The sequence below is a fragment of the Tachysurus vachellii genome, chromosome 9 (genome assembly GCF_030014155.1).
Source record: "Tachysurus vachellii isolate PV-2020 chromosome 9, HZAU_Pvac_v1, whole genome shotgun sequence".
Lineage (NCBI taxonomy): Eukaryota > Metazoa > Chordata > Actinopteri > Siluriformes > Bagridae > Tachysurus > Tachysurus vachellii.
The window spans coordinates 19,021,637-19,047,745 of NC_083468.1; the positions used below are offsets into that span (position 1 = coordinate 19,021,637).

General features: G+C 37.7%; 1 protein-coding gene across 1 annotated transcript in view; it reads right to left on the minus strand.

The window, feature by feature from the left end:
• tmtc2b (transmembrane O-mannosyltransferase targeting cadherins 2b) overlaps positions 1-26,109 on the minus strand; it is a 103,463-nt gene that overhangs the window by 35,537 nt on the left and 41,817 nt on the right. Inside the window, exon 2 of the mRNA XM_060878116.1 lies at positions 13,286-13,862. Within this exon, the coding sequence (XP_060734099.1) occupies positions 13,286-13,862 (577 nt within the window). The remainder of the gene's footprint in view (positions 1-13,285; positions 13,863-26,109) is intronic.

Consider the following 26,109-nt stretch of genomic DNA (forward strand, 5'->3'; position numbering starts at 1 on the left):
GATCAGTTGTGGCATATATCAGCCTGCTGTTTTATGGACCGATGGTGTGGTCAACTTAAGTTTCTAATAAAAGGCCTAGGAATCACACTGAACTAACCCAGTCAGAACAATGACCCTTACACACACTTTTATAAGCACCGAAACCACAGCATGCTTTTACACTTGACCACATCACTGATGGATGGATAGAATGAGTAGTTTGGTGCTATCGAAACAAAAGATTCAAGATTCAAGAGTTTATTGTCATATGTACTGAAAACATTCTGTTACACCATATAATGAAATTCTTACTCTGAAATCTCCCAACAGCCCATGACATAAATTAGAAGGATATGTCAAAGTCCTGCAGAGGTAGACTGGGTTCATTTTGTTATTCACAAAAGTAAAAAATTAGGACTTTGACTAAAGTTTATCTCAGTGAACGATTAGCTTAGAAAGAACCTCTAGTCTTTTTCCATCTCTTGTATCTCTAGTAACTGGTTTACCAAATTCATTAACAAGCAAAAAAAAAATACATTTAGCAGAGTAACTTTTTTATTTGAACTCATTTTATACAACTGAGCAATTGAGGGTTAGAACTCACAACCTTCCAATCAGTAATCCAACACTTTATACATTAAGCTAGCACATTCCCAACGATTCTACCAGCTACATAAAATTCCTTGCTTACAAAGATGCTTATAAGCAACTAACATAACTATTACAACCCATTCATTTTACGCACTGATAATTACTTCATGGCTATAACTAAGACAATTCAATGTATTTTAAATTTTTTCAGTTCAATGATCAGATCAGGGAGGAGATAAAAAGTAAAAAAAAAAAAATCATCCTTTTTTAAACTAACGTGTCTAGTCTCCGGTCTGATGAGCTGCCTTCAGTTTATTCATTTCACATGTACATGCATGTGATTGGATAAGCCATAACAGAGGATCTGCTGCTAAAGCTGCGCTGGTTCATCTTTATCAAGCCAGAGCTGCACAACTCTGGCCACATTTATTAGACGTTAATCAAGTTTTTGGTTTGTTTGTTTTGATTTGTTTAAGTACTCGATTTGTGCTGTATCAGGACCGAGGTCTATTAGTTTGAAACGGGTGAGTGAACAAAAATTTACATGAGACATTCGCCGCAACTGACAAATCTGTAGCAATTATTTGCATCTGAATCAGAATTTCATCCGATTGTTTCCTAACACCTCGTGGGAACAATGACACAATGAACTGAGGCAATTCTAAGAACAAAGGCTGACTAATTATTCCTTTATTCTATATATTCTTTTATAACACTCAATACAAAGTTCTGAAAAAAGAACAACAGCCAGTCAGCAAGGCAAACTCTCTATGAACCCTAATGAAAGAAGTATACAGAAGTGCACATTTTCTTCACCCTGAAATACCGGTTTTCTGACTGCTCCATCAAATTACTTTATATTGGCACTCATCATAGCACAAATACTAATCTCACTACGTAAGCATGTTTTTATTTCTGAAGCCTTACTGATGCAACAGTGTTATCAGAATGATTAAAAAAACTTCTATTCTTCATTTTGCACATTTAGGTGGACTCCTTTTTCACTCTGACTGAACAGTTAGTTTAGATGAATGAATAGAGGGAGATATTCCTTTTCACACTTTTTTCCACAGGGATTTTTTTAATTTTGAAGCTGGCTTAGGTTATGAAAGCAGCATTAGCACAACTTTTGCAGTGTTATCCCAGATTGCTTTGCCAAATGTGCACAACAGAAACCCATTAAGAAACCCATGTTTTTTCCTCACTGAAACGAAAACGTGAGACTAACCGTTATTTAAAGCGGTCAAATGCTATATTTATTCAGTCATGGCTGTTGTTTCCTGTTGTTTTGTAGCTCCTTTTTTAAAGGTAGGTTTTACAAATCAAGCAGAATTATGACTTATATTTATTATTATTATGAATTAAAAATTATGCTGCGAATATGCAAATAAGACGGTTAACCCATGAATAGCCAGGAGTCGTTGTTAACCCCAGGTATGGAATGAGCAGTGTGAAATGTGAAATAAGATAAACCAGGATTATATATAAATGGGGATTCGAATGACGACCCACGGTTTATTTCAAGCGCAAAAGCCCTACTATGCCATACTTCTGCAATTAAATTACTCTGAGAAAATGTTTTATCATTCATTGCTATTCTCATCATATAGTAAGAAAGTGTAATAGAATGAGAAATTTGGAAAAAAAAAAGAGAATATCATTTTCAAATTCACAAATATTAATGAGCTCTTCAACAAAACACGTCTTTATGTCTCTTGACGATTACCGATAACCTTTTAGACAATACTACAACAAAAAGGCAAGGGAGTAGAAAGAACAAGAAAATGATTTATGATTAACTGTAAATGAAACACATGTGGCTGAATCTCTGCGCTAAGACATCTGGGACGACCAGATAAGGGAGTGTCTCCTGCTTTTGGGGGGGAAGAAAAAAGAAAAGTGTGGGTGCTTGTGAATATTTTAATCATGACTTCTTTTCTCGAATCTTAAACACTGCTTGTTTCTACCGTCCCTGTAGTCTCGGCCTCTACTTACAGCATGATGGTCGGTTACATGCTCTACTAAACAGCATTCTTCTCCATTACAGAATCCTTGGAGAACGGAGAAACTCCCAGAGGAGCTTGCTGGAGTTTCCAAGGTTGATGTGAGTTTGATTTGTGATAGTCCTAATGCTTCTCTGACCTCTATTGTTTTGAAGGCATGTGGCATCATGGCTGTTATAAAGCTTATGAGAAATATGCAGCCATATAAAATCTTAGCCTATCCTAGTAAAATGATTGAAGTTACAGACTTTTCAAGGCCAAGCTTTATGCAACTCAGCTATTATTTTCATGATCTATATAAAACATGCCCAAGCGGATTATAAAGGAAGCAACACAGTCTGGATCATTGTATCATCAATGCAGTAATAAATTATGACATAATGCACTATAGGATATTTTATTTTATGTTAAATAAAACAGAGTGCTGTTATAGGAAAATAAGCAACAGCAAATGATTTATTATTATTATTATTATTATTATTATTATTATTATTATTATTATTATTATTATTATTATATCATATATTTTGTGGAACATACATGTTGTGGAACTGCTAGTTGCTTTATTTATTAATTTTTTAAATTCTCATTTACATTATAGCAGCTATACACATTCATTACCAACCTGAGCTCTGACCCAAACTTCCTGACAAACTGGCATATGTGAAGAAAAGAAAAAAAATCCCTCTGCTATAATGTATATGTGACAAATAAAGGCTTCATTTTTATAAAAGTGAAAATATAAAGTCAGCAAGTGAAATATATAATAATGAAATTCTACTCTCATTATCTTTTGGTATACAGTAATAACTTCAACAGAAAATAACAAATAGGATAAAAATCTACCCAAATAACTTGAGTGGAAAAGTAAAAAATAAATTAAAACAAAACAAAACGATCATGTAAAAGAGAAGCTGAAATGCCCACTGTCTTGAAAACTGCAAGAGATACAGTATCTTTTCGTACTATAACTGCTATAAAGATTTGAAACTGGAGACTCCTTCCATAAATGCTCCGTAAACATCTCCTCACAGATAACAGAGCTCCTGGTGGGCTTCTTCACAACACCGTATGACTTATAGTAGGATACAGCTTATTAAACTCTTACCAAGTGCACTTCATATGTTCAGTACACAACTATAATTTATCACACGTTTTACTGTATAGACGAGAGAAAGAGGGAGAGTGTGTGTGTGTGTGCGTGCGTGCGTGCGTGTGTGTGTGTGTGTGTGAAAAACAGCTGCAGAATATCATTGATTCCGCTTGTGTCCATTAGCATAAACAGCACAGTTTTCACATGTATAATCAGCGCTAGGGAGGGGGCGAGATTGTCCAATTATCTGATAATCCACTTAGTTGTCATTAATCATGTTTAAGCTGCAGTGCTTCTTAAAGAATTACTGATAAGTATGAGTATTGAAATAGATCATTCAGATAGAGCTAGGGTAGAGCTGAAGTGTGAGAATGTCCTTCAGGGTACAAACTAGGACTGAACATCCCTTTTTTTATTTTATTTTTATTATCACTTCTGTAACAGTTGACATTTCAATGGAAATCGACTTATCAGGCATTTTCAATTATCAAGCCGCAAGGCTGATATAAAAGTAGTCAGGACATTGCTTGCTTTCAGTGTGAGACTTGTTTTTTCCTCTGTTGGGATAACCTTAGAGATGATTTTAGTGGTTGAAGATAACACCTTCAAATTTTAAATGATCATGAAGACGCATATCAGAGAGCAGAAATGGGTTTGATATCAGCATTTACTTTAAAGAAAAAAAGGCACTTTTTTAAACAGTTCTGTCTTTTTTTATATATATTTGCATTTCTTTCTCTTTGCTGCTGTAACAGAGAAATTTCCCCATTGTGGGACGAATAAAGGTACATCTTATCTTATCTTATCTTATGAATATATTGCCCTTATTTCATAAGAAATACTTAGAAAAAACAACAACTCCCTAAAGCCCTAAGTGTCAACTTTCATAATAGCCATTACACACCAGTGTATTGTGTGACATGACAAAGAAATTCAATGCTGAACTTGGCCTCTGGTTAAAAAAAAAAAGAGTTAATATACAACACCAATAAGGCAGGTACATCAAAGCACACTGAAGCCAGAATGATCATTTAGTTATCTATTCTGAATTCAGCATCATTTATTATTTATCTATGGAATATAACATGCGAAGAGAAAGAGAGATAAATATAAAGACTCTGGTCTTTAATCTGGAGTTAAAGTACTACTGTGGATATGTTTAGTAGCCTGAGAGTAGAATGTAAACCAAGCCTTGTATACAGTTTATACAGATTCTTGCTTATATAACAATATAAACAAGACAAGAAATTACAGAAAATTACAGTCCAAAAAAATCAGCAGCCTGAAATACAGACGTCTACACGTCTCAGAGTATTCATGAGTATTGAGCTATCCGGATGAGTTTAAAAAGCCAGGCTAAAAAGTGTCATTGTTAAGAAAATCAATGATGCATGAAACTTCCATATGCCTACACAGATGTTTGTGTACATGTATATACAACCGCTCTCATGTAAATCTCTCAATGAGATGTGATACAACATACAGTAATACTGTATTTAGACCACAGGAGTAAAATGACTCAGAAATGCTTTAGGAAAGTTTGAATAGTTGATTGTTCCTAAAGTATTTAGCTAACATTAGCAAACGTGCACAGAGAAGTAGATGAACTATATGGAAGCTACTTCATTGTTAATGCTAATTCAACTACAGTTAATCAATCAATTTTTCAGAAAGACAGAAATGCCAAAGTAGACTGATTAGCTAGGTAAACAAGCTAGGCTATTATTTTGCTAACAAATCCACTGCTCCAGTTTGTGAGACTCAACACTGATAAGGTTTTGTACACTTTTAACTCTGAGAGTTTTATTTTGAAGAGCTCTTGATAGCAACCACCAGTTTTATTACAGGCTGCCATACATAACCCAGATTTGAACTAAGTGCAGAAGAAAAATATGTGAGTCAGTGTGCTGGCAGCTAAATAGTACAGTAATAACTAATAATTAGGAGTATCAGCAGTTCCACTAAAATGCAAGCAGCATCGAAAATGACCATTTTCTTCCCCACACACTAATTTCAGATATATAAAGTAGAACGTAATATGGTCCTGCTTGATTTGTACACACCTACCTTTAAAAAGGGAGCTACAAAACAACAGGAAACAACATGCTCTTCAATAAAGAATAAACATTTATGTGTGTCAAGCATCCTGTGTGTCTTGTAAATTATTGTAATTTTCAGTAAAACCAGGATGTTAACCTCTTTTCATAAAACAAAATAGCACAGCCTAAAGACATGCTACTGCTCCTATTCAGGAAAGCAAATGAAATGACGCTCCACCCATCAGAAGTAGGGTACATTTTACTTCCCTTTTCTTCATTTTTTCCATTAAGAATATAACAGAACAGGTGACGGTGTCTATTGAATTTGTTTCAATTAATTGATTTTTATTATACAGAATGTTAAGTCATACAGTTAAAAAAAAATAACTTGCCCTTTCAAGCTTTCACTTTAAGGTCAAAGCAACAGTGTAATTGTGGAAAAAAGGATTAATTGCCAAGTCCCAGGAAAGCAATTTTACTGCACTGCTAATGAACAACAATTCTGAGCTCATACTGACAAACAACAGAGTGCACGCCAAACTCTGCTACATGTTCCTGACATCAGTATCTGTTATTGAAAATGGGCCTATTAACCACTTCCACCCAGACAATGAGCCAATAAATGGCTTTGTTTTCCACATTAAGATAAACTAACTACACCACAGATATGTAATAGCTGCCAGACATGATGTATTTATGCGGTAGTAAGAAGATAGTACTAACACAATTGTCCTATATAAGGCAGGCCAAAATTTATAGAAATAAGACTCAGTTGACCTCTGACCTCTGTATAGAAAAAAGATGGTATACTTGTAGTCGCTATGGACTATGGAAAAAAGCAGTAATATTATACATACCGAAAACTCCAAGTGCAAGTAAGTAAAGAATAAACAATGACGAGGTTGCTGTTATAATCAACAACTGGGGGATGTGATAAACCTGAGTTACTTTTATCACCCAAAAGTTGATCCTGCATGTCCTGAAGTGCTTTACTTTTATACCACAGCAATTTACAATACTAAGAATTTATTTATTAGTTTTTTTAACTGTTAATTTTTACATGTAATGTTATGGAGCTGCAGTAAAACATGTTCCTCTTGTCAGATTAAAAACCTCCTTCAGACTCTCTATTTTCCTATTTTTTGACTAATCAGATTTGATTATTTAACAGTGCTTTGTTTTACAAATGTAGGTGACTTGAGTATTCAATCATAATAATTAAACTCAAACTTAAAGTCTTAAGAATAATAACAGCAAACTGTGGTTGTTTAAACCACAATTAATAGGGTAAAAAACAAGAAAAACTACTGTTTAAAACCTCAAAACAAAAAACACTGAAATAATGCTGCAATGTAGTAGCTACATCTCTTTTGCTCTTTCTCTCTCTCTCACTCCCTAAATCAAGACTAAATCAACTGCCATTTACTGTCTTTATTTATTTAGTCATGTATTTTATATGCATAAATTATTAAAATATAAATACATGTTATAAATAAAAATCACATTTATATATTATGTAAATATTTGTTTTACATTTATTGATGACCGTCTTAATTAATTAATTAACTAATGAATTAATCAGTTGATAAATTAGTTAATTGATTAATTAAATTCCTTCTTCATTAATCTCAAACTATTCCTATTATTTTTTTAACTTATTTCTATCAATTGACATCACTGGCTGCTTTTACAATGTTACACATACAGTAATTTGTCATATTTAAAATAGCAATGTATTTATTGGATCTTTTGGTTGTTTTTCAATTTTCGTGTCATATTATAAAATGCTGTATCTACATAAATGATATTTATATAAGAAGAGAGAAACAAAGTAGAATCCAAGCAGGCTACATTGTAATCCAAGCTGTTTCATCTGGCATAACAATAAATGTTTTTTTTTTTTCTCCTCTGGCTGAGCAACAGCTAAAAGCATTTAAAAGCTCTATTAAGGTCTCCCCTGAGCTGCAAATCTGCAAACTCTGTACAATCAAGTCCCTTGACTTTCTGTTAACGCAATATGTCCAAATAAAACCTAAATATCTTTCACAATTTACACACACGTGCAGAAGACTATGCTTTAAATTCTGCCAAAAATGACTTTCAACATTTAAACCTAGCATGTGCTTCCTGGCCCTGAGGAAAAACAACAACCATGTCTCAGTTGCTTTGACGCCGCGTTGCTGTCAGGCTATCATTATGTCTAGTTAAAAGAGGGAATCGGGAGAATAGCAGACTGGCCATTAAACACCGGCACACACAAAAAGCATTAGCATGTGAAAGACTGCATGGACAAATTGGCCACAAATTACACTGGGTTTAGCACGGATTTAGAACAAGCGCGTGGGTGGGTTAACAATAACAGCAATGTCGCTAACAAACCACAATCTGGTGCATTTTCACATGCATGGGACAAACTACTGACCTTTTTTCTTAACTAATTATTCAATTATTTGAGTTAAAAACAACCTAAAAGTGTCTTATAGTATATCCAGACTGATCTAATGTGTTATATAGCTGATCACAGTGAGTCAGTACCAACAAATTCAAGTGTACGCTAGCATACAGTGCAGCCATTTTCAGCAGCGGCTGGCTAGCTCAGTGCCTTGGCCCAGTGACATTTAGTTAATCCCTGGAAGTGCTGGGCTTCGTTGCTCAGCTCCCATTGACCCCAAGGAAATGGATACAGAAGCTTTCAGTGAGATTAATCCCCCTGCGCTGTTTAGCCCAGCAGTGAACAGGGGGAAGGTTATATCCTGGATACGGACCATCGATGGCCTAATAAAAACTCTACACAAGCAGAGGATATTAATTACACTGTTTAAACAAGCACTGTGTATCTCTCTGGCTTAGCTTCAGCAACCTATGCCTCAAAAATCCCTACACGTATACATTTACAGTGCACGAGTGTATTATACACTTCTATTCAACTCCAACTGAAATATATAAGCCACTCACGGCTATAAATTGATTAAGAAGGACAGTTTAAAAGACTACCATGAACACTTTTTAAGACATATAAGACAGAAACCACATGAACTTAGCACGGTTGTTGTTAAGATCTGTGGTTTTCAAAGTGAAGCACAGCGACCCTTAGATGTCTAAAAGTTACAGCAACGGAGTCCACCACAACGATGGTTAAACTCACTGCCAAATTCTTACAGTTATTATCGCTAAACGCTCATCTGAATTACTGTCATGTGACAATATTGTGTTCTTGGGTATTTGCTCTTATTCCTAAAGCTATCTAAACAAGCATAAATAATGTCAACTCTAAAGCTGTCCAAAATTGCATACTAGTGCACTATTATGGTACATTTTGTAGAATGAACAGCAAGAGTAAAGAGTGAGAAGTCTTCACACTGAAAACACCAAACAAAAAGGACGTGAGTTGCTTGCATAGCAGAAAACGGGCAGGGCTACCAGACACTGATGACTGACTTACTAATGTCTTTTAAATTAGCCCAAATGGTGTTTATTGAATGTTTAAAAAATCCAGAGTATTCTACTACAGCTAGCTGCATCACAATACATGTGTTTGACATCATTTGCAATCGACGGTAAGGTTCATAGGACATAGTGTGTAGTATGGCATTTGGGACACAACTCATATGTTTGCATCCCATTCAGAAATAAAATGCTCATACCCTTTTATCTTTATGGAGTGACCACAAAACAGGTTAATCTCTGCTAATTCTTGTTTTTTTTGTTTAATTATGTATAATTTAAATGTTAAATTACTTTGGGTATCTCTCTCTCTCTCTTCCTCTCTCTCTCCTTGCTGTGCAGAAAAGGTTACAGCTTTACCTGACATTAAAGACTGTATCCACAAATGTATCCACACACAAAAACATCATCATAACAACATTTTTTTTCTGTTTTTATTTTTCTACTGTTTATATTGTGTGTTCACTATACAAGTCACTGCATAATTAATTACTTTAAAAACAATACTGTATTATACTGAGGGTGTTAATATAAACCATATGCTGTGGGGCATGCTGATATAAAAAATTAATCAACACTGAACATGCAATAAAGTGTTCAACATTGCTGTTATAATTATAAATAAATAAGCTAAACAAAATGGTAAAAAAATTAGAAAGGAAAAAATTAGTTCTTAGTTTTGTAAAAGCTTCAACACAAAAGTGTTAGAAATGCTGATTGACTGCTTACACAGATGGGGAACAGCCAGTAACGTGTCCCTCAGTGCAAAAGTAGCAGACACGCTGCTTTGTAAAAAAAAAAGACGAGGAAAGACATACGAAAGTGTTTATTATGAGCTGCTGACAAGCAGCGCCTTAGCACGTCATTGCCTTGTTTTTCACTTTGATCCAAACATGCTTAGTGCTGCAGGAAGCAGTTTGTCAGCTCTTCAGGTCAGTTTGTCAGGATTTATCACAGAACTGCAGTGTCAAAGAAGAAATAAATTTGTCCTTCAGATCAAGGATCAGAGACATTTCACAGAGCTTAAACATTTTGCTTGGTAATTCTGGCAGCTCTCTCCTTTATAGTCCGTCTTCATGTGTCAGTGTGATGTGGCATGTTCTCAAATGGGAAACGGTGGAATTATTTGCCTCCGGCTTGGCGTGAGCCCCGTGAACCGTACCACAGGGTGACAGCTGTGAGAATAGCTGAGTGGAAAAACATGTAGTATATGTACACAAAGTATGAGTATTTGATGAAGGCAGTGCGCACAACCCAGGCAAACACATAGTAAATCCTGCTTTATACGTCTCCAGAACTGCTCTGGAGAAGTGTCCGAGACGTGCAGTCTAAGCGGAGCAGTTTAGCTGACCCTAAACAATAGGGCATGTTAATAAATAGAAAGGTGTGGAACTGTATGTTTGAACACATGTTTACTGTTGTCTGGTCTAATAACATGTGGCATGAAGGTGCAGCTGGCAGAGTCTCCAGCTTACAGCTTCATGGTTAATGGGTGGATCCTGAGCTCGGGTTACTGTTCAGGATATTCTCCAAAAACTTGAGAGTGAATGACTACATGAATGTGTGTGTACTGGGTGTATCCACTTCAACCCTGATCAAGAAAACACAGCTATAGTAATTAAGTGAGTAAGTGAATGAATGGGTAAGGAAGTGAGTGAATAAGTGAGGGAGTGAATAAATGAGGGAATGAGTGAGTAATTGAGTGAGTGAGTGAGTGAGTGAGTGAGTGAGTGAGTGAGTGAGGCAGACAGTAAATGAGTGAGTGAGTGAGTGAGTGAGTGAGTGAGCGAGTGAGTTAATGAGTCAGTGAATGAATGAGGGAGTGAATGAGGCAGTGAGTAAATGAGTGAGTGAGGTAATGATTCAGTGAATGAATGAGGAAGTGAGTGAAGCAGTCAGTAAATGAATGAGTCAGTGAGTGAGTGAGTGAGGTAATGATGCATTGAATGAATGAGGGAGTGAGTGAGGCAGTCAGTAAATGAATGAGTGAGTGAGTAAGTGAGGTAATGAGATTATGAATGAACAAAGGAGTGAGTGAGGCAGTCAGTAAATGAATGAGTAAGTGAGTGAGTGGGTGAGTGAGTGAGGTAATGAGACTGTGAATAAATGAAGTAGCGAGTGAGGCAGTCAGTAAATGAATGAGTGAGTGAGTGAGTGAGTGGGTGAGTGAGTGGGTGAGTGAGAGGGTGAGCAAGTGAGTGAGAGATTGAGTGAGAGATTGGGCGAAGCAGTCAGCAAATGAGTGACTGAGTAAGCAAGTGAGTGAGTGAGTGAATGAGAGATTGATGAGAGACTGATGTGAGATTGAGAGAGGCAGTCAGTAAATGTGTCAGCGGTGCGGGGATAAACACAGACCCAAATGCAGGATAGCGTAAATATAAACTGGTTTATTAACTTGTTTAAAACAAACAAAACAAGGACACAGACAAAACAAAACATGACATCATTAACAGGTGTGCAGAAGAGACAAGGGCGGGGCAGACACGTGACACAGAACATAAACAAAAGCACATGGCCAAAAGAACAAAATCCTGACAAAATGAGTGACTGAGTAAGCAGTTGAGCTCCACTGCACTGACTTGGGGAGTAATGGAGTTAAACATGCTTAAAGAGAACAATGCCTCTATCTTGCTATGAGAAAAGCACTTAAATGAATATTTTCTACTCCCAAACTGTAATAAGTGTGTGTGAGGAGAAGGGCTTGTCAGAGACAGTTAGGCCTGTGGTTTTCCAGTTCATTCAGATGTCAGAATCAGGCAGTCCGTGTGCAGCTGGGCGGACAATACAGACGCCTTGGTTTCGGACAGCTCCACCACTCCCCTCTGAAGTGTTTAAACTCTGTTAGCAGTGAAGCACGACTCAGACTGAAGCTTAAACTTTAATGACTGCTCTGACTGAACTTCTGATAGGTCCATGTCCAGTCAATGTGAGACGCTGTCAGCTGTGAAGCCATGATTCTAACGAGTGCATCAGAGACCTCAAGCTCTTGTATGAAATGAGAGCGAGAGCTACAGTACAGCCCTTTCAGATGGCAAAAGGCTCCCAGCACAGAGAATATACAGTCATTTCTATTAAAGGACCATGTTATAGACATAGAGTAGGCCTAGCTGTGCAGACCTGAAGCTGCATCACCATATCCTGAAGTAGCCATGACCTCAATTCACAGTGGTGCACGTGTCAAGTTTAATTTGCACAATAGCATTGGGTATAGCAAAGTCACCAGGTCTCACGGGTAGACGTTAAATGCTCCAGACAAGCTACGGCTGATCCAGTGCTGCTCCGACGGTCAGACGCTCAAACAAAAGAAAGGTTGTCTAAGAAAGATTGTATTAAGGAGAATTGCGAAATTCATCACTATGTGAAATCGGTTTCTTTGCCATTAATTCCAGTGTGCGTCAGACCTACTTTTTTCTAGCAAACACACACACAAGCCTAATCTTTCTCTTTCACTATCCTCCAGTTTATGATTGATCTACACACTAATTGCTTTCTCATGTAAGAAAAATACTTCCACATCGTTATTTGTCCTAAGAGGACCATTCATCTCAATCGCTTGCCCTGCATTAATGCGGCAATTAAACCTTTTTGAAAGCTATCAAGCCGTCCTCAATTTATTAGTTTTATTATTGTGGAAATTTGGCAATTATCACAGGTTCATTAAATTAGAGGTTAAATCAGTGGTGCTTACAGAGCTGGCGTTTCCATTGCTCTGAACAAGAGCAAAGCTTTACCGAACCATTACACACTTCCTATATAAAATCACAAACACAAACTCAACCCGTTGCATTTAAACAAACCGGGAATAAACGTCTCTTTTGTTTGACTCTGCTCTTGTATATTTTTGTAGCACGGCAGAATAAAAAGCCAACTCCAGTTCTTTTCGGATCATCCAGCTGAATATACACAGAAAATGATTTCCTAATGAAAAGCAAACACACACAAACACACACAAAATTTACCCCAAATGGCTCGGCACAACAATACTGGCTTTCCACCCTGTGGGTCAGTGAGGACTCATCGAGGTGGAAGGGAGTGGAGGAAATCACTTGCATGTGTCAGAAAAAAATTAAATCTTGCCAAAAATCACACACACACACACACACACAAAAACCACAACACAAACACAACTTTCTTACCTTATAGAAGATTCCAGGGAGCTGCTGCAGCTTCATCCGTTGGAAGACAAACACATCGTAGACAGCCGCTACGGCGAGCACGGTGATGCCCTGCTCCTTCCACAGCATGCTGCACGCTGAGCAGGCCAGGCTGCCTGCGAACCACGCCCAACACCGACGCTGTGCTCCTTCCGCTCGTTGGTCACAGTGCCCCACATAGCAGAGCAGTGCCAGGAGGAAAAACAGTGCCGCGCCCACGTCGGCCCGACCCACGATACCGGCCACAGCCTCGGTGTGAACAGGGTGAGAGGCAAACAGCAGGCCTGCCAGCAGCCTCCAGCAGCCTGTACCCAGCAGCAGGCGTGCCAGGCGTGTGAACAGTGCCGTTACGGCACAATGCATTGCCACGTTGGCTAAATGGTAGCCCCATGGCTCCAGGCCACTCAGCGCGTAGTTGATGCGAAAGGATAGCGTACAGAGTGGCCGGTAGGACTTGTGGCTGCCACTGTGTGTGAGCAGAGTACCCCAGAAATCATCGTAGAACACGTTGGTCCATGGCGTCTCGGGAAGCAGGTCCTGGTTGGTTTTGATAGCACGGCTGGAAAACAAACAGACAAAGAGGATTTGTAAAACCTAGTAGCACTCGATGTGGAGGTCGTGAAATTTACAGCAACAGAAAGCAGAGAGTGTTTGAAGCAAAAACCCTGACCAGTGTTTATGTTTCTGACTAGTAATTAGATTGAGTGATTTTTTCATATGGAATATTTTATATATATATATATATATATATATATATATATATATATATATATATATATATATATATATATATATATATATATATTTCCTTTTGCATATGTAAATATATAGCCTTGCAGACATAGCAGCCCCCCAGGTTCTACATGTATCACCGACACTGTACTGCACATTCTCTTGGCTCAAGGCCTTGCACCTTACACAGCTAAAACACTGCTTCACATCAACACCTTTCTGCTGTATTTGATGCAATCACCCATGTATCAATTCAATTCCATTTATTTTAATTAAAGTTAAATTTATGTTTCTATATATCTCTAACATCCATTGACGAGAGAGCTAGTGGTGGCGGTTAAGGCTAGGGTTGTTCAAGCTGCCACTGTTGGGCTCTTGAGCAAGGCCCTTAACCGTCAATGCACAAGAAGCACTGTATCATGGCTGACCCTGTACTCTGACCGCCAACTTCCAAAGCTGGGATATGCAAAGAAAGAACTTCACAGTGCTGTAATGTATATGTGACAAAATAAAGGCTTCTTCTTCTTCTTAATAAATTAAATCCATTCTGTGTAAGACATATTTTGTGCCATTTTGCATTTTCATCTGAAGCAGATTCCTTTTTATTTCTCTGTAAATTTCACTTTAACAAACTTCACTAACTGTTTCATTTCATAACCAAATACCCCACATACAAATTCCCACATTTATTATTAATCAAACGGGATCAACTACACATCCATTTTTATGAATATTATATATGAAACACTTTCCATTAAGGAGCTCAAGTTCTTTACTGGATATTACTTTCGCTCATTGTATCTAATGTCACCGCAGTGAGGCACAATTCAATTCCAGCATAAAAGCTTTAAAGCCTTTTCAAAGACTCTTGAGAATATTCATCTTCCAGAGATCATTGACGAGGAAAAATCAGCACTTTATATAAGAACAATTACAATCAAGATGAATGTGGGGATTAATCCAGTGTTTCTTAATGCCATTCATTTTCTATTACTCTCTCAACTAGATTTTTATCCTATTGTAGTTGTAGTGTACTTTGAAATGTGGAACACTGCTTTAAGATGTGAATAATTATAATAATTAACTACAATAAAAAAATGACTAATAAAAAAATAAAAAACTACTACTACTAATAACAACAGTAATAATAAAATAAATAATAATAATAATAATAATAATAATAATAATAAAAAGAAGAAGAAGAAGAAGAAGAAGAAGAAGAAGAGACAAAAATAATTGAAGGTGGAAAAAATAATAAGAAAAATAAAAGAAAAAGACGAAGAATTAAAGATGTAGAAAAAGAAAAAAGATTAAAGAAGAAGAAAAAAGAGGAAGAATTAAAAAAGAAGAAGGATTAAAGAAGAAGAAGAAGAAGAAGAAGAAGAAGAAGAAGAAGTACAATTAAAGAAGTAAAAAAAGTAGAAGAAAGATTAAAGAAGAAACTTAAGGAGATGCAGAATTAAAGAAGAAGAAGAAAAAGAAAATATATAATTAAAGAAGGACAAAAAGGAAGAAGAATTAAAGAAGGAGAAAAGTAATAATTATTAAAGAAGATGAAGATAAAGAAGTGGTTGAATTACAGAAGGAGAAGGAGAAGAAGAAGAACAAGAAGATGAAAGAAGAAGAAAATTAAGAGCTCTCTGTTGCTAAGAAAATGGCAGTGAATTGAAGTCTCTGCACAGGGACACTAGTGTAGGAAGAAAAGGGCAGATCTTCTCACATATGTCACCGCTTGCTCAGTGAATGTGCAAAGGGCCTCGAGTGGACAGCCGTCAACATTCATCACCTCCTGAGCTGACAAGCCATCCTGAAAGATCTCAGAAAAAAGCGGACTGAACCTTCCATTCCTGCCAGGAGACTGAAGTGTGTGTGTGTGTGTGTGTGTGTGTGTATAATGAGAGAATGAATGTGTGTGTACTGAACGGTGTCAAAGCTATCCAGCTTTGTGAAGGTCATTTATCTTTCAGCACCTGTGTCCAGCTTTCACACTTCCACCTTCAAGCTTGAGCTGCTCTTAAATCCAGAGTCTGTCCTTGGATCAGGATGATAGATAGCGATGGACGCGTGCAAGGGCGTATAGATTATACCAGACTCTTTATTTCAGCTAAATGATCTGCACTTTGCGGAGATAAAACCAATAAATGATTTCCTAATTATTATGAGTCCGTTCGGAGCAACAAAGAGCAAATTAATTAAATAGCAAAAGCAGCCAGCGTTAACAAAAAGGGCTGCATTCATATCGAGTGCTTTTTATTTAAAATTCATGACATTCTGCCTGGGAATTGTGTGGTGTTTACTAAATAGCTTAACACTCATGGAACAAAGACAGCCCCAGAGAGCGTGTACGTGAGGCAGTGACCAGACTACAGAGACAAAGACAGAAAATAATTCAGACTCGTCCTGTAGATTTGAGGATTGAGGACGTTAACCGAATGCACGGATGTAAAGAAACAGAAGGAGTCATACTTAAATAACAAAGCATGATGAGAGGAAGAGGAAAACCAAACCAATCAAACTGGTGGGCATGTGGTGGGCAGAGGGGGAAGGGACAAACAGAAAAAATAGAGTGGAGAAGTAAATGATAGAGACAGACATAAAGAATGATTTGTTTGTTCTCGCTCAATGGGCAGAGAAATCTGGGAAACATCCAAATTTGTTTGCCGAAGGAATAAACAACAGCAAAACCGCAGGGCAGAACAGAAAGAGACAGAACCGGATGGATGCCCCGGAGGCCGCACACACCCACTTGGGTCCATGCTGTCTGCTCTGGCCTTGACAACACACACACACATACTCACACAAATTTTTCAGTCATCTATGGCACAGTTTTTGTTGCCCTACTATATGATGTCTTACTGTGAGTCTCTCTCTCACACACACACACACACACACACATTGCCCTTACAGAAGGTGAGTGTGTGTACACAGGGGGAGTATTGGCAAGCGTCATTAGTCTCCTTTGTAGTGTGTGTGGAAACATACAGGCCTGTAATTAAAATCGGCGATGGATGGAACAAGGCGAATGCGACAACACACTTTTCAACACCACGCTGAAATCACTCCCCACGGCACTCGTAATTACCGCAGGCAATTAAGACTGCAACAGAAAAACAACAGATGCACGCAGACCCGGGATGCCCATGTCAAAAAAGACAAGCGCTGCGACGGGGAACGGATACGTTGAGATGAGCAGATAATGAGGCAGATATGGCCGTGGGTGGAGAATCTGATCCTGTATAAAATGTGTAGTATATACACTCCAAGTAACTTAAAAGATAGATAAATAGATAGACCGATAGACCGATAGACCGATAGATAGATAGATAGATAGCTAGCTAGCTAGATAGATAGATAGATAGATAGAGAATAAACATAAGAAGTAAATAAAAATAAATAAATAAATAAATAAATAAATAAATAAATAAATAAATTAATTCACAGATATACCTGACAGTTAAAGACTATACAAATAAAAATAAAGCTAGAATAAAATTAAATCACATTAACAGAATCATCAAAATATAGATAGATAGATGGATGGATGGATGGATGGATAGATAGATAGAGAATAAACACAAGATGTATAAATAAATAAATAAATAAATAAATAAATAAATAAATAAATACATTCACAGATATACCTGACAGTTAAAGACTTTACAAATAAAAATAAAGCTAGAATAAAATTAAATCGCATTAACAGAATCATGAAAATATAGCTAGATAGCTAGATAGATAGTGTGTGAGCTCTTCTTGTTATATTACAAGTTTTTAGACTGTTGGTATTCTCAGTCTTTTAACTTAGGGAGCCTGTATTAATGTATTTATTGATAGAAACTGGAAAAAGCCGTTCTGTAAGTCGCTCTGTATAAGGGCATCTTCCAAATGCCATAAACATACATATACAAAAATGATTCATCTTTCTGATCAGATTTGAGAATTCAATATGGTATAAACTCTTCAGTTCCTCTCTCAGATATTCAGCTGTATGAAGCTCCATGTTTCATGCTCCAGTATTTTGTCTCTTTGATCAGATGCTTCTAACTGGCACGCTGCCTTGTTTTGCTGCCTGTAGTGACCGCATCCACCTGCCACCTCACTGAACAGATGGAAACGAGGAGATTTCAGCACACTGCTCCACACACTGCCAAACAACTCCACAATTAGAGAGTCTCTGGTCAAGGGCAAACAAAATGCTTTGCAATGTTTACAAAAAAATGAAAAATAAAAATACAGAAAGCTAAGTAAGCCAAAGCTTCGTTCAAATGAATTGTCCGTCATGAACAATTTTGCAGTGATATTTAAAACTAATTCCAGCCTCATTTTGGCAGAATTTTCCTTCCTCCATTCAGTTTATACAGTTTACAGTTTACAGCCAAGGCACAGTCGAAAGAGTGAAGCTTCTGCCATGCTTGGGGCAGTCAAGGGTCCCAAAGAGGAGCACTTTAGTAGAATCTCTACTTTGTTGTATTCATACAAGCCTCCAGTGAGGCACTGAGATGAGCAATATGATCAGAATCAGATCCATTTTACATTTACAAGTGTGAGGCTTTTTTTCTGGGTGTTTGGCCAGAGCACGATACAGTCAACACACACATTTCGGATTACACAAAAACAGACATTGTGTCTAATATCCAAATTCTGTACAAACACCGCACCTAATTAGGGCTGCAACAAACGATTATTTTGATAATCGATTAATCTAACGATTATTAGAACGATTAATCGACTAATCATCGATTATTGTCAATGTCATTGACGACTAATCAGTAAGTTTTGAACGATTATTCAGCTTTTTCAATTAGTTAAAACATTGAATTATACATATTCTAACTATAATGTAAAAAAAGAAAATCACTTCAGCTTTTGAAATGGTTGTTTTAATGAACTTTGAGCCAACTAAACAGGTCATTCTCTTTTTAAGCACTGTTTAAATATTCTTTACTTTATATTATCTTTTAATTTAAAAAAAAAATTTACACAAATGAATCAGCTGCATTACAGACAAAAAAAAATATATATATATATGTTTGAATGTAAACATCTCTTGGCAGCAGTATTAAGAGCTTCATTTGTAAAACAAGTGTTCAGTTTAATGAAAAGCAGTATGTAACAGTGTCCTTTCTGTACTGGCCTTTTTTGGATTTTCAAATAAGTGCTGAATTAAAATGAAGAAAGGTCAGCATATCAACATGTTCACGTGACAAGCTTGCTCTTTTTTGTGAGCAAATGTTTCCTGCAGCAGAGTTCACAATGCAAGTTCTGCCTTGCATGTATTGCACACAACTGCATTTTTGGTTGGAAGTTTTGTAAAACTTTCCCACACCTTGCTTGTTCGCATTCACTTGCACTCCGTCATAATTTGCGCTTCTTTTAAAAGTTCTCTTCTACCGCATTTGTTAGGGCTGCATTACACTCTAGCGCTACAAATCGCGATATTGCAGGCCCTTACATTAGGACACGTGAGAACAAACGACTACTCGACAACAAAGATATCTGTCGACAATTTTTTATTGTCGACGTTGTCGACAATGTCGACTAATCGTTTCAGCCCTACACCTAATATACAAATATTACACCTTGCATTAAAATGAGCAGAAGAATTTTTGCTATCTATACATAAATAGCAATATTGTAGAGCAAAATTTAAAATAACCAAATGTATAACTAATATAATAAAGTTAATAAATTAAGTAATAAATTGAAAGATACTTAATGTACAATTAAACTGATCGACTTCAACACACAGTCTCCATGTTCCTTCTCTGGGGCTGTTACATCCTAATGCTACACCCCACTCACCACCCCACCACTCTCACCTTCCCCTTGTTCCTTTAACAAGGCTATCCAGGGAGGGGAGGATCTTTGACCCTAGAGGCCACAAATTTGTGGAATCCTGCCAACTTCCCTCAGACTGAAGAAGCTGCTCAGATGAGTAATGAAACATTTTTATCTAATTGGAAAGAAGTCCAGTTGACATTAATTAATTTCCAGATACACACAAATGGATGACTGAATCCTCACAGATACTTGGTATAATAATAATAATAATAATAATAATAATAATAATAATAATAATAATAATAATAATAATAATAATAATAAAATATTTTGTTACAATTAATGATATTAATATGATCATTTTTAAGTAGTAATAAAGCTAGAAAAATTTCTGCTGCATTTAATGTTATGGCTGATCGGTGTATATGATGATCGGTGGTTGTGAGCTGCGGTGACATAACAGAGAGACATTGCTAGTGCAGGTTTAATGCTATTTAATAGAAGAAAGAATTTTGACACTAAAGGGATAATTTGAGACAAAAAGAGCAAAAATTTGGTTTTACTACTCACCATTTCCACCAAAGTCATACTAAAGAGAAAGCCAAAGAATTCCAGCAAATGTTGGACTCAATGTTCCACGCTGTAATGCAGCTATTTGATGAAACTGTGCTGAGTAATGGCTTAAGCAAGGCAAAGCAGTCATCTTGGAGATTTCATACATTGCGCCCACAAACTGTTACACAAAACTGGTAACAATTCTGGAGTTTCAAAGTCGCCATCCGATTGGATGGATTCTACAGGATTTTCAGAACACACGTGTCATGTTTTTAACAATCCACCCGGAAGCTTTACGTCCTCATGGAATCAGGAAGCCGTTGTGTTTACAGCAATTTACAGCATTTGTGTAACAGTGGAGAGGTAAAAAGAAGAGAAGAAAAAAGACAGGGAGATCTAGTGATGTCTTTTCCAGTCAGGGAAGCATTCTTTGCGAGACCGCACACTTCTGGCCTCTTGAGGGGCAGCTGGGATCATGTGACTGCCAACACAAGAAAGTCCGCACCGCCTCTGCCAGGGATTCTGAGACGGAACCTGTCAGAACCTGTTTGCCCGTCACGTTCGCCCTGCCGCCAGTTTCGTGGCCTTCCACACCGGGTTGAAGCTGAGCTAACAAGGAGTGATGTCCAAATGGAGCTGCTGTAATCAGGAGCTTGCATTCTCCATACTAAAGGACAAATTCAGTAAACTGTGGCTGACTGTGAAACCCATAGCGGTGTAAATAGTAGTCTGATGTTTCCAGACAAGCTGCCTGGCTACATGAAAAACAAAGGCATACGATTCAAACTAAAAACAAAAGACCCCAAAAAGTAATCAAAACCTATCCAAGATGTAGATTATGTTTGAATGATATACTTGAACTGCACTTCATTTAGTGTTTGACAAATTATAAAGAAAATGATGTAAAACATGATCAGTAAACAATGAGATGCTGTTTGCAGCAATGTTCAGTAAGTGGAACGCGCCATTGGCAGTTAGAAGACTGTGGTATTTTGCCAAGTATGGCTCATCACCCAGCTTTGCTCTCTGAAAGGACTACATTCATATTTCGCGAATGCCTATGTGGAGGTCCACTGCTGCGACCACTCAGCTTTGCTTCCCAAGCCTTTGTCTACAGTTTCTTCCCATGAGAATGCCTGTGGCTCAATAATAGAAAACTTTCTCCTCCCCAGCGGTGCTCGTGAACAACTCTCAAGGCCTGGCACTTTATTCCCGTAAGAATAATTACTGCTGTTTTTTTGTCTCAGAAAGCCTTGCATGTCTTTAAATATTGCATGACTGTATATGCACTCAACTGCTACAGAATAATAAAAACAAACATTTATTGAGCATCACAACATCTGGCCATTTGACCATGGCTTTCATGTAGTAGTTATTCTTTGCCTTTAAGATGAAGGGAACGTCTTTGTGCATTCTACAGCGCACTTCAGGCTTTAGAGGAAAAACAGACTCAAACAAAAGGCAAGCGCCTCTCAGACTTCAAAATGCTGTCTCCATTTAAGAAAGCAGGACTAGAGGGTAAAGACGTCTCTTGATTGAAGGTCCATCTGAACAATCCATTTCTTCACGGAGGAAACCTCGGATTCCAATAAAGAATATATAGCGTGGCTCTGAAACTGCAGATATGAGGAAATTACCATATGCAGATGCAGGCAAAATGTCTTTCTTCATCATGTACACTTTCAATTTGGTGGAGAGGAAAAAAGTGCATAATTATTTATAAAGGAGAGTATTGCTGAGACTATATACATAAAGTAAGACAGGTCATTTGGCAAAAAAAAGAAACAGTACACATCAATTCAGAAAAAAATCCAGACTCAAAGTCAAATTTATGAACAACCTCAGAAATGTTACAAATGGTCAATGTGCATTTTATTTAGCTACAAATTAGTCAAGACATCAGCCTGTAGGTGTAACTGATGTAGAAATAGTGAAAGTGAGAGGAACGTCACTCAGGCCGTAAGCCAATCCAAACACACACAAAGCGAGGGTCAGAAGCTTTGTATTCGGCACAAACCGACTCGGGCTACCATGAAATTAACATTGTCATGGGTGGATGTTTTTCATCTCAATGTAATAAAAGCAACATTAGCAAGCTGGCGGAAACACGCATGAGGGCAGGGCGAATGTGAAAGGCTGGCACAGGACTATAAATACTCCAAAATGTTCTATTTCCAGTTTTTTCCTCCTGAATTTGTTCAGCACACACACACACACACACACAAACACACACACACTCACACACATATTCACGGATGTATTCATGTAAACATACATGAGCTCACACACATGCATGCATACACAGACAAATTCACACCAATACACATACATATGTACACACACACACACACACACACACACTACAGAATTTCATATACAGAAGTATCCTCTTTTAATGGGAAAATCAATGCAAGTGTGATCCCTATTTCAGCTGCACCGACAAAAAGAAAGAAAGAATGATCACCACATTATCTGTGTAATAAATTAGAGCAAAGCTGAGATCAGCACCTCATGCCATGAGCTCTGGGGAGAAGTAACAAGATTTTGGGTCATTACCCCAATTTTTGTTACTTCACAACCAAAAATAAGCATTGTTGAATAATGGAAGCTGCAAGCTCTGAGAAAGGAAGGTGAGAGCTACACAATGGAATCTGTTTGTTGTCATGAAACACGGCATTTCTAGGGTCCGCTTTATTTTATAAAAGAAGAGAGGCACACTGAGGCCTCTACTGCGCTACACTATTACCTGGCACTCAATGCAACAACAAATCCTTATTTCCCTCATTGCAGCAGAGGAGAACACTCTCAAACCATCACCATATGCATCTGAAATTTCAAATATTTTTCCTTAAGGGCATTTTTTTCATTTACTCTGTACTGAGATCATATTTCACTTTCAGGCAGTAAAGGTAGAATCCAGCTGAGATAGGTACGCCCCTTGGCTTAGCGTCAGCAAGCTTGGACTTCTTCCCTTCAGCGATGTAATGCGAGTTACGCATGCTATAAAAGAATGTTGCTCCAATCCACTGCCCTGTTGCACCATTCACAATTCACTACATAAAACGCACCTCTGTGATTGATAGCTGTGTTTCTTCCACCGCTATACATACCGACAAGAGACAACCCAAGAAAACACCTCAGATTACGATTAATACGCGAGCTCACATAAAGGGGGTCACATTCATACCCAAGAAATCTATTCTAGTCCATAATAGTCTGATGCAAAAAAAGAGAAAAGTCTGTAAAGTCAGTTCCCCGGTGGTGGATTATGTCTGCAGGTAAGTTATCACTGATCGCAGGTGTATGAGCCAATAAAACAACCGGTCTGAGCAAGAAGAGCTGAGCGAAGCTGAGCTGAGTGATTTACAACCACGTTACAGCAGCTCATAAATCACCAGCACAAGGTAGAGACCTGTCTTACAACCAAACACAAGGATAAAGTCTAGTCATTTTCAGTGTATTCCCAAAAGACATGCAATTTGCTTAGGATTCTATGCTAAAAGTAAAAAAAAAAAATTCTTAAAGTTCATTTCTTAAAGAAAACTGACTACTGTAGATTTAGAATCCAAATGGACCAATATGTTGACCATTATGTGTTTTTTTTTCCTTGCAGCTTGATCCATACTGTAGTTCCACAGGCCAGACATCTAATTTGTCACCAGTAAAAATTGATCTATACCCAAAAACTACAGACATTAAATGGAAGATGCTATTTGATGAACTAACTGCAAATACGCAGTAATCTTTTCTTTTAACAAAGGCTGTTTGCAAATTTCCAAGGTTGTTCTAGCTCAATATCAATATTTATTTACCAGTAAATCTTTGCAAACCAAAAACATTTTTTTTTAATCCGGGAACTAAATCTTGCTCTGAGAAAGTTATCGCCCAAAGTTTTCCAAAGGATTCCAATCAGAACCATATCGTGTTTCATCAAGAGTATGTCAGTTGTAACCAGTTGGTTATGTGTATCAGCTTGTCCATGGGTAAGCGACACTGAGATTAGGCAAATCAATAATGCTGAATCACAGAGTTACAACAATCTTGGTTAATGCTTTTTTAATGAATTACTATTTAAAACAAACTTAACATTGTGAGCCATGCAATATTTGCATCTGTATACTCCACCAGATAGCGGTGAACTGTGAGAGTACAGACTCTTCCTAAAAATATACAGATCATGCAATTGCAAGCTTAAAAATCCCTCCAAACTGGAACAGGAAGCAATAAAACCTTCATCGCTAAAATCCTATTACCAGCTTTAAAAGCACTCCACAAATGAGCCACATCAACTGCTGCTTATCCTCTGCTTCTGAAAGCACATGTGAAGCATCCTATCAATTAGCCTAAAAAGCCAAATGTTTCATGCTCTGTGAATCCTCTTGATTGGAACAGAAGCCTTTTTATCCCAGTTTGACCCCAGTCTAAAAGTACATCCCACGCGCTGGCCTCTGCACAACAGGGGGTGCTTTGTCATGCTGCATGCCCCTCTGGCCAGGGGACAATAAATCAGCTGGACTTTGTTCCTGCCTGCAATGGTGACAGAGGTCCCTCTTACAGAAAGGGTAGTCAGGCTGTCCGGTTTTTAAGAGGTTTGAGGCCCATCCTGACCACCAGCAGGCTGCTTTCTTATTCAGGGTGAAATAAGGAAGGAGACAGCATATGAATAAGAACAGGCCTGAAGAATGCAGAGGTCTGGCTGAGAAGAACATGTGGCACAGGGATGGGAATGCAAGACCAGCGCTCCAGCACGACGGGCGAGATTGGCATTTTTACACAAACACCGAAGAGACATTTTCAGGGTAAAATGACTTTTTTGTGTTTTGAAGCTTCTACGTGGGTGATGGTTCTCAGTTATTGCCTTTACAGTGGGCGTCTTGGCTTTCAAGATTGATTTCAACAAACAGCCAGGTTTTCTGTTAGCATAGCTCACAACAGGACTCTCAGTGTTCACAAACTGTTGTTCTAATACATAGAAAACAAAACCCAGTTGGAATCTGATGAATGTCTTTTTAGGCTGCTTTAGTTGGCTTTGGTCTCACCACTGAAGCGTACCGACTCCAGCTCTGAAGCCACGTGGCGGATGTTCTGCACTTGCGGGTTGGAGTGCCTGTTTGCACAAGACACAGGAATTATTTATGAGGCATAAACAGGCTGAGCCAGACTATAGTAATGCATATCTTAGCCAAGACTCACTGCAGTTAGGAGTGCAGCATTTAGCAGAGTAAATACCAATTGATCAATAGACCACAGCACAGCACCTTTGCTGAAATATTAATGATGACGATGTAGAGCAAGAACGAGCCCATGCACATGCACGGTTATTGAATATTGCAAGGGTGAACACATTGTGATTAGGTGTCTGGGATATCAGTCTTTTGCCAGACGGGCAAACAGGTTCAGACTGTTAATACAGCACCATCGTACAGCTCCTCTTTATCTGACAATTAAACAAAACAAAAAAATCCTCTTCGTTGATTTTCACAAAACATTTTTGTCAGTGATAGAGAGGTTTAAATAATGCATTTTAGTATGCTTTATTATTATGTATAATGCTCCGCTACACAAGTCTAGCCAGGATGCAACACAAATGTCTGTTGAAAGAACGAAAATGAAGTTGCTACCCAAACACAAATGATGTGAGTGAAGTCCCCAGCAGATGAAGTCCCCAGCAAACAGACAAAAGGTTTACTAAAGGGCACAAATATGATATGTAAAATCACAGGCAAAACGAAGAGACT